At 42.0% G+C, this 9,577-nt stretch overlaps 1 protein-coding gene across 17 annotated transcripts in view; it reads left to right on the forward strand.

The window, feature by feature from the left end:
- GTF2H2C (GTF2H2 family member C) overlaps window positions 1-8,752 on the forward strand; it is a 30,331-nt gene extending 21,579 nt beyond the window's left edge. Inside the window, exons 16-17 of one of the 17 annotated variants that reach the window (XR_014830723.1) lie at window positions 1,781-2,261; window positions 6,250-8,752. Coding sequence is in view for 3 of the 17 variants with exons in the window: in XM_085001571.1 (XP_084857697.1) it covers window positions 1,781-1,892; window positions 5,967-6,061 (207 nt within the window). In the remaining 14 variants the exon portion in view is untranslated. 17 annotated transcript variants of the gene reach the window in all.
- The last annotated feature ends 825 nt before the right edge of the window (window positions 8,753-9,577 follow it).

Raw genomic sequence — 9,577 nt, forward strand, 5'->3', positions numbered from 1 at the left:
GCAAAACTGCATTTTGGGAGTTCCCGTCGTGGCGCAGTGGTTAACGAATCCGACGAGGAACCATGAGGTTGCGGGTTCGGTCCCTGCCCTTGCTCAGTGGGTTAACGATCCGGCGTTGCCGGGAGCTGTGGTGTAGGTTGCAGACGCGACTCGGATCCCGCGTTGCTGTGGCTCTGGCGTAGGCCGGTGGCTACAGCTCCGATTCGACCCCTAGCCTGGGAATCTCCATATGCCGCGGGAGCGGCCCAAGAAATAGCAACAACAACAACAAGAAAAAAAAGGACAAAAGACAAAAAAAATAAAAAATAAAAAAATAATAAACAGCCAACTTTTTAAAAACAAAAAACAAAAAACAAAAAAACTGCATTTTGTTTAGAAACATTAAAATATTTTTTCTGGAGTTCCCATTGTGGCGCAGTGGTTAACGAATCCGACTAGGAACCATGAGGTTGCGGGTTCAGTCCCTGCCCTTGCTCAATGGGTTAATGATCTAGCGTTGCCATGAGCTGTGGTGTAGGTTGCAGACTCGACTCGGATCCCGTGTTGCTGTGGCTCTGGCGTAGGCCGGTGGCTACAGCTCCGATTCGACCCCTAGCCTGGGAACCTCCATATGCCACGGGAGCGGCCCAAGAAATAGCAAAAAGACAAAAAAAAAAAAAAAAAAATTTTTTTCTCCATAGTGTACTTTAGGCTGTATTGTAACTCATTTTGAAGTTACCATTTAAAGTAGAAACAGACCAAAAGTTATTCCCCTATTGTGCCATTGAGAAAATATTATTTGAAAATTTGAAGGAGGTCAATTTGAATATATTAACTTGGGAGTCCCTGTTGTGACTCAGCAGTAATGACCCATACTAATATCCATGAGGATGCAGGTTCGATCCCTGGCCTTTCTCAGTGGGTTAAGGACCCCTGCATTACTGTGGCTGTGGTGTAGGCCAGCAGCTGCAGCTTGGTTTGGCCCCTAGCCTAGGAACTTCCATATGCTGTGGGTGCAGCCCTAAAAAAGACAAAAAAAAAAAAAGGAGACTATATTAACTTAAAGTTGCTAATAACATGGATCACTATCTAGTTTTAATTTTTTGTTAATTTAGTTACATGTCCATATTTATTTTATATTTTTAATTCAATGAATTTTATTATATTTATAGTTGTACAACCATCATCACAACCTAATTTTAGAACATTTCCATATTTAAAACTATACTTTATAAACCGTTTAAAATATTATTTGGGGAAGTTCCTTTGTGGCACAGCTCTGACATTGCTACAGCTGTGGCACAGGGTACACCTGTGGTGCGGGTTCAGTCCCTGCCCAAGGAAGTTCCACCTGCCATGGATGTGGCCGAAAATATAAATAAATAAAAATAAAATAAAATATTAGTTGGAAGGATTGCTTGTTTATTCTGCTTTCACATTTCATAAATCAGTTTTAGTAAGTGCTGTGTATCTCTTGAACATCAGTAGCTTTATCCTCACCACAACCACTTTTTGAGTCATTTGACAGTTTTTTAAGAACACATCAAAAAAAAATCATCTTTTATGCTCTGTGAGATTTAATGTTTTTGTTTTTTTTTGTTGTTGTTTTTTTTATTCTCCCTTTTTTTTCTTTTTTAGCCCTTGGCATATGGAATTTCTGGGCCAGCGATCAGATATGAGCTATAGCTGTGACCTGTGCCACAGCTGTGGCAAGGCTGGATCCTTTAACCCACTCGAATGTCTTCTAGCTAGGCTGTACCTAAACTGTTTTTTAAATTTATGTTTCTTCTTCTCACTGCAGGTCTATATTTGCAGTGTGTGCCAGCATGTTTTCTGTGTGGACTGTGACGTTTTTGTTCATGACTCTCTCCATTGTTGTCCTGGCTGTATTCATAAGATTCCAGCTCCTTCAGGTATTTGACTGCGGCATATAGTAGACTTTGTATGTATTAAAAATAAATTTGTAACTGTAAATAAAATAATTCTTCAGAAGAAACTCCAATGAAAATATGAAGAACATTTTGAAAGGAAAATCTGATGTAAGAAACCTATTGCTTTAAACCTTCCTCTGTAATGACTGGTAAACTGCTTACTTAATGGAGTATATCTAATACCACCATTTTGGTGGTTTGCTGTCTGAGACTGGTTTACCTTATATTTCTGGCTAATGAACTATCCTTGTTAGCCTCACTCAGGTTCATACTTAGGGACTGCTTAACTTTTTTTTTTTTTTTTTTTTGTCTTTTTTGCCACTTCTAGGGCCACTCCCACGGCATATGGAGGTTCCCAGGCCAGGGGTCCAATCGGAGCTGTAGCCGCCGGCCTATGCCACAGCCACAGCAACTCGGGATCCAAGCCGCGTCTGCAACCCACACAGCTCATGGCAACGCTGGATCTTTAACCCACCGAGCAAGGCCAGGGATCGAACCCGCAACCTCATGGTTCCTAGTCGGATTCATTAACCACTGAGCCAGATGGGAACTCCAAGGGACTGCTTAACTTAATCGTTGTCAACTTTCCTACCCTGGGTCATCAGAAAAATGTAGGTGAGAATGTATAATGAGGTCTGTGTTTCATGTTCACGAAGATGTACCATTATAGGCAGAACCCTTTTTAGGGGATTTCCTTTTGAGAGTAAATCAGGTTTCCACAGCAAAGGGAAATGTATTTAAGTCTGCAGACTTTAGTCACTCTCGATTGAGTTTCACTCTGATATTCATGATTGTATTAATTACAATTCTACTGAACGTTATCAGTAAAGACAACATAGTCCTGTCCCAGGGAGTCTGTTCAGCAAGTCTAGGAGGGAGCCCAGGAACAGGCATTTTTAACAACACATGTGTGCACACACAAAGACATAATTTGATCAAAGTACAGATCTTTCTCACAAGAGTCCTACTGCCTGTGCCTAGACACAAATGATTCTTTCTGAGTAGATAGATTTCAGCTCCAGAAAACCAGGCGACTGCTTTCTTCCTTCTGCTCTGTCAACAGGGGTATCAGTGGCTTGCAGGAGATGCCATTAATATATCAGAGTATTCTGTTTCCTCCTACTTGAATTAAAAGAAAGGTCATGAGTGGGCATCTCTTGAAAAGTTACTTCAAAATATATTAGAGACGTAGCTACACTATCATAAATAGAAGGGATATTCTCTTGACAATTTTGGGTTTTATTTGTAGTTAGGCTTATTAAGGAGGACTTTCCTTTCTCAATATTATAGAGAGAATTCTGGCTTAAGATTACAGAGATAAAAATGGTGATCTAGGTATCTAAAAATACCATTAGTTCTGGCCTTTAATTTCCCTCTGGAACACCACAAAATACTACAGTAATGAAACAATTTAACGTCAGAGATCTTTCTGAATGGTTTGTCTTTCTGAGTTGCACTGATCAGAAAACTCCTCAATATTTAAAATTCATTATGAAAATTTGATTTATTTTAAATACTTAAAATTTTTTTTTTTTTTTTTTTTTGCTTTTTAGGGCTACACCCATGGCATAAGGAGGTTCCCAGGCTAGGGGTCTAACCAGAGCTACAGCTGCCGGCCTACACCACAGCCACAGTAATGCAGGATCTGAGCCGAGTCTGCTACCCACACTACAGCTCATGGCAATGCCAGATCCTTAACCCACTGAACGAGGCCAGAGATCGAACCCACAACCTCATGGTTCCTAGTCAGATTTGTTTCCACTATGCCACGGAACTCCTTAAATACTTTTATTGCATACATTTCCCTCCATAGTCCTTTTTATTTTGCCTGACCATCTTAGTCTTTTAACTGAAGCATTTACTCCATTTATATTTAATGTTCCTACTGAGATATATAGAGATATATATGTATGTTGTTTTTTGTGGTTTTTTTTTTTTTGCTTTTTAGGGCTGCACCTGTGGCTACTGATATATTTGTTTCAACTATTCCATTATCATTTTTCTCTTCCTTCTTACCTTTTTTTTTTTTTTTTTTTTTTTAAGATTTCTTGTTTTCTACCATCCTGTGTTTTCCTAAACTAGTTTGGAAATGGTGTGCTCTATTTTTATTCTTTTAGTGGTTATCCTAGAAATTACAATACACATAATTCCTTAACTTGGGTTCTCTAGAAAGTAGAACTTGAAGCAAAGGTGGAAGTATTGTTACTTTATTTAGGAGGTGCAGATCTGGGGAAGTAAAGGTGAGGAAGGGAAGGGAAGGCAAAGAAAAACAGTATGTTACCACAGTGGCTAAGCTTGATGACAAGCTGTGAAGAGCCACAGGAGTCTCCCAGCATGTGTGTTCACACAGAGTATGGGACTTCTCTAGAAGGTTTATAAGGAGAAGCTGCCCCGCTGTGCAGTCCATCCAAGGGAGAAGGGGGGTCGATGCAATTTTGTAACTTCCTCCAGCTCACATTTCCCATTGGCCAAGGTTTGGCACGTACGTCTATGTCATCTGGTTCTTAGGTAACTGCTCAAGAGCCAGATCTCAGGCTCAGCAGTGTAGCATTACAGCCAGTTCCGGAAGGTCAGATAGACTTAGGGTGTCTCGATTTGGACTCCAGCCAGCTCCAGAAGCTGGGCAAAGGCAGCAGCAGTGCAGAGGAGGAGGCAGGCAACACCTTGGAAAGAAGGAAGTGGCCAAGGGAATCTGAGGTGGCTGGCATCGTTTCCAGTACTCCTTCATAACAGCAAAATATAAAGTTAACTGGGAGATCCTATTGTGGCTCAGCACGTTAAGAACCCAACTGGTATCCATGAGGATTCGGGTTCAATCCCTGGCCTTGATCAGTGGGTTAAAGGAACCAGCATTGCTGCAAGCTGAGGCGTAGGTTGCAGATGTGGCTTAGATCTGGCGTGGCTGTGGCTCTGGCCGTGGCTGGCAGCTGCAGCTCTGATTTGACCCCAGGTCTGGGAATTTCTATATGCTACAGGTGCAGCCCTAAAAAGACTAAATAAATGAATAAATTTAACATGTACCTTTACCCTCCCCACAGATCAAACATTTAACCTCCTTTACCTACCTCCTCACTTATATATATAGTTGTATATTTAATTTCTATTTCACAAGTCATTAATATTCATTTTAATCAGTCACTGTTTATTAAGATTTAATCATATATTTACTTCATGGCTCTTAATTTCTTATGTCTCAAATATGTTTAGGGTCATTTTCCTTCTACCTGAGGTACATCCTTCAGAATATACTAGTGTTCAGAGTTCCCGTCATGGCTCAGTGGTAACAAATCCAACTAGAATCCGTGAGGATACCAGTTTGATCCCTGGCCTCGCTCAGTGGGTTAAGGAGCCAGCATTGCCATGAGCTGTGGTGTAGGTCACAGACACGGCTTGGATCCTGCGTGGCTGCGCCTGTGGCGTAGGCCAGCAGCTACAGCTCCAATTAGACCCCTAGCCCGGGAACCTCCATATGCTGAGGGTGTGGCCCTGAATAGCAAAAAAAAAAATCTGTCTTAAAAAATGAATCGCTGGGAGTTCCCTGTTGGCTCAGCAAATTAAAGATCTGGCATTGTTACTGCTGTGGCATAAGTTTGATCCCTGGCTTGGGAACTTCCGCAGGCACAGCCAACAAAACAAAACAACCATGGAGGAAGACACTAACAGTGGTTGCCTGGGTTGGGGGTGTAGAGCAGAGTGGATGGGAGTAAGAAATGTTGTTTAATATTTTTATGTAGCTTAAATTTTGGGGCCCTGTAAATGAATTATGTATTCAAAAATAATAAAATTTATAGACTCCTGGGAAGCTGTGGTGAAGCAGATGAAAGTAATGTAGCCAATGTGAGCTGTTAGTTGAGGGCCTGAAAGCAAACATGTTCATCAAATAATGTAGCAGATACAGAGCTGGAGGTTGGAGGGGAACTGTTATGAAATTTCTTTTTCATTTATTTGGGTAATGATGTAAACAATACATTTCCATGTATATGTGGCAGTATGTGCACTGTTTCTATTTTGTTGTGACCTTGTTTCTCCCCTTAAACATATCGACATCCACACAAGAGGAAGATGGCAATACTATTTGGAGGCTGAAGAAGAGAAATAATTCGATTAAAAGCATGCATGTCCTGGAGTTCCCGTCGTGGTGCAGTGGTTAATGAATCCGGCTAGGAACCATGAGGTTGCGGGTTCGATCCCTGGCCTTGCTCAGTGGGTTAAGGATCTGGTGTTGCCGTGAGCTGTGGTGTAGGCTACAGATGCGGCTTGGATCCTGCGTTGCTGTGGATCTGGCGTAGGCCAGTGGCTACGGCTGATTAGACCCTAGCCTGGGAACCTCCATATACAGCAGGAGTGACCCTAGAAAAGGCAAAAAGACCAAAAAAAACCCACCAAAAAACCATGCACGTCCTATATTTAGGAGCACGTGTATATCTGACTGTATATCTGAGTATATGTCATAATCAAAGCACTAACATACATGGATACAATAAGGGAAAAACAGGGCCTCTGCTGCTTGGAAGGGCGGTGGGGAAGAAGAACTGTAAGCATTTTGTAAGGTTTCCCAATACCTCGTGAAATTCCTTGTGTTTGTGGTCTTATCGGCGTTCAGGTGTCTGAATCTCTGTAATGATCAACAGAGTCATATGTGAAGTGATTTCCCTGAGTGAGGAGAAAGAAAGGGTACAGCCTTGGGGAGTGGGGCAGTAGGATCCCACAGTCTTTAGTGGGTGGCGGAGTTTAGGAGAAAGGGTAGGAAGTTTGAGTTCCTGGGGCCTATAGTAAGGAAGGACAGGGCGTAGAGATTGCCATGCTTCTGGGAAGTGGCCTCGGGAGCATCCTTTGGGGTCCACTTCTGTAAGAAGAGAAGAGTTATTATTTTCTTTCTGCCTTCTCTAATTCCGTTCTGGGGAGACCTGTTACAAGGTGGACTGGGGACACCAATGGGATCCTTATGAGATTTAAATTCTTAATTCCACCTGACTGAATGGTTATTTGAGTCCCACTTCAGGCCAGGGCCCTGGAGTAATACAGTTTGTCCCTTTATTCATTAATTCTCTCAACAAGCCTTGTACATGTGCTGTTTGTCTGACAAGACCCTAGGCATTGGGATGTAGACGCCAAGACAGGACCCAAACATTCTAACCTCATGGCTCTGCCACCCTCCCCGCCTAAGAGGCGGCCCTGTAGAGAAGTCAGTGGGAAAGTGCTAGTGATGTGCCAAGTGCAGTGGAATGTAGAAGAGGGGCTGTAACATGGGCTTGGGTCCAAACTCAGGTGCCTGAGGGGGCCAAGCAGGTCGTGCAAATACACGAAAAGGGGCCAGGTTAACACCAAGTGGCAGCATCTGGAAAGCACTGGTTCCATCTAAAAGAGGCAGCCTCTAGATGCTGGACTCAGGAATAGAAGAGAGTTTTCACCGTACACCCTTTTGTACCTTCTGAATTTTATACACATGCATGTGTGACCTAGTCCAAAAGAAAAAAGGTTTTTCAAAGGAGGTAACTATTACTCAGCCCTAGCCTATTTTTTTCTTCCTGGGAATGTAGTTTCCCTCAGGCCGTATATTTTGATATTTAAAGAGGAATGAAAAAATGAATTTTTAAGTGGATTGTCCTGTTTTTTGTTTGTTTTGGCCACACCCATGGCATGTGGAGCTCCTGGGCCAGGGATTGAACCCACGCCATAGCAGTGATACTACCAGATGCTTAACCTGCTGCACTACAGAAGAACTCTGTTGATTTTTAAAAACCACACGGGTTAAATGATTAAAGGTGCCTGTAGTCCACCAATTAACAAACTTTGGCCTAGTGTGTCTCTTCTCTATTTTTTATTAGAACAAATAATCTTTTAATTTTTAGGTGTCAGGCTTTTCTGGAATATACTCCTCTTAGGGGATAATTCTGTTGATATTTTAGGTATTCAGAATGGAGGCTTTGGAGGAAGAGAGATCTTTTAGGGATCTCTGTAATCAGTGATTCTAACGTGGTGTCTGGACCAGAACAATCAGCAGTTTCACCCTGGAACTCGTTAGAAATGCAAATTCTTGGGCCCCATCACAGACCTATTGAATCGAGACTGTGGGGGTAAGCCTAGAAATGTGCTTTAACAAGTCCTCCAGGAGACTGTGATAAATGCTAAAGTATGAGAACCACTGCCTCTAATATTACGGAGGTACATAGGTGACTTAAAAACAGGTCCTGGTTTTTAATAATGGACTTAAAATGAACTCAGGTAGCTTTACAGAAAACAAATTCCAAACATGGAATTGCTTTTTCATTTCTTTACATTCTCTTTAAACATTAATGTATTTGTATAGTTAGAATTCTTTAAAAATTAAATTTGAGTTATAATTAACATAATAAAATGCTCCCATTTTAAGTAGGCAGTTTGATGCCTTCTGACAAATGCACACATGCAGTGACAGCCAGTCAGGAGAGAACACTTTCGTCTTGCCCAGCAGGCCCCGTCACAGTCAGTACCACCAGAGCTAGCACCAGATACCACCCATCTGCTTTCTATCACTGTAGATTAGTTTTGTCTGTTAAAGTTTCTTAAAAATTGAATCACACATTATCTATGGCTTCTCTTGCTTAGCATGATTTTAAGATTCGTCTGTGTTGTGTATGTAGTTTGTTCTTTTTTACTACTTACTAGCATTCCATTGCATGGATAAACTTTTTTATCCTTTGTATATTCCCAATGGGAATTTCTCAACTGCAATTTGTTTTGAATATTAGTTCCTCAAATGTGTTCTCACAGCTTCCCATTAAAGGACAAAGCTAGCACTGAAGTGGTTTCTGGGTTTTTTGGTTATTATGAATAAAGCAACTATGAATACTTCTGTATAAGTCTTTGTGTGTTCATGTGTTTTCATTTTTCTTGGATAAATACATAGAAATGGAATTGCTAGGTGGAATGGCAAGTGATTATTTAACTTTACATGACACTGCCAAGCTGTTTTTGCAGAGAATTGCACCATTTTACCCTCCTACAAGCCACATATGAGGGTCCCAGTTGCTCTACATATCCTTAACCAGCAGTTGGTATTGTACAATCAAACATCTTCACAACTTAAGAGTAGGCAATGAGGAGTTCCCTTCGTGGCTCAGCGGTTAACGAACCCGACTAGGATCCATGAGGTTGCAGGTTCGATCCCTGGCCTTGCTCAGTGGGTTAAGGATCTGGTGTTGCCATGAGCTGTGGTGTAGGTCACAGACTCGGCTTGGATCCCTCGTTGCTATGGCTGTCGCGTAGGCTGGCAGCTATAGCCCCGATTAGACCCCTAGCATTCGACCCCTAGCCTGGGAACTTCCATGTGCTGTGGGTGCAGCCCTAAAAAGCAAAAAATAAATAAAGTAGGCGATGATTTCTTAGGACACAAAAACTATAACTGAAATTCCCATTGTGGCTCAGCAGAAACAAATCTGACTAGCGTCTGTGAGGACGCAGGTTCAATCCCTGTTCTCAATCAGTAGGTTAAGGATCCAGGTTGCCGTGAGCTGTGGGGTAGGTCGAAGACTTGGGTTGGATCCCCCATTGCTGTGGCTGTGGTGTAGGCCAGTGACTACAGCTCTGATTCGACCCCTGGCCTGGGAAACTTGTGGCCCTAAAAAAAAGACAAAAAAAAAAAAAATGGATTTCCCATTGTGGCTCAGCTGTAGCAAACCTCACTA

This window comes from Sus scrofa, chromosome 16 (genome assembly GCF_054392235.1).
Source record: "Sus scrofa isolate SSC_HxYL_T2T_F1_AM1 chromosome 16, Sscrofa_HxYL_maternal_Yorkshire_Landrace_v2.0, whole genome shotgun sequence".
Lineage (NCBI taxonomy): Eukaryota > Metazoa > Chordata > Mammalia > Artiodactyla > Suidae > Sus > Sus scrofa.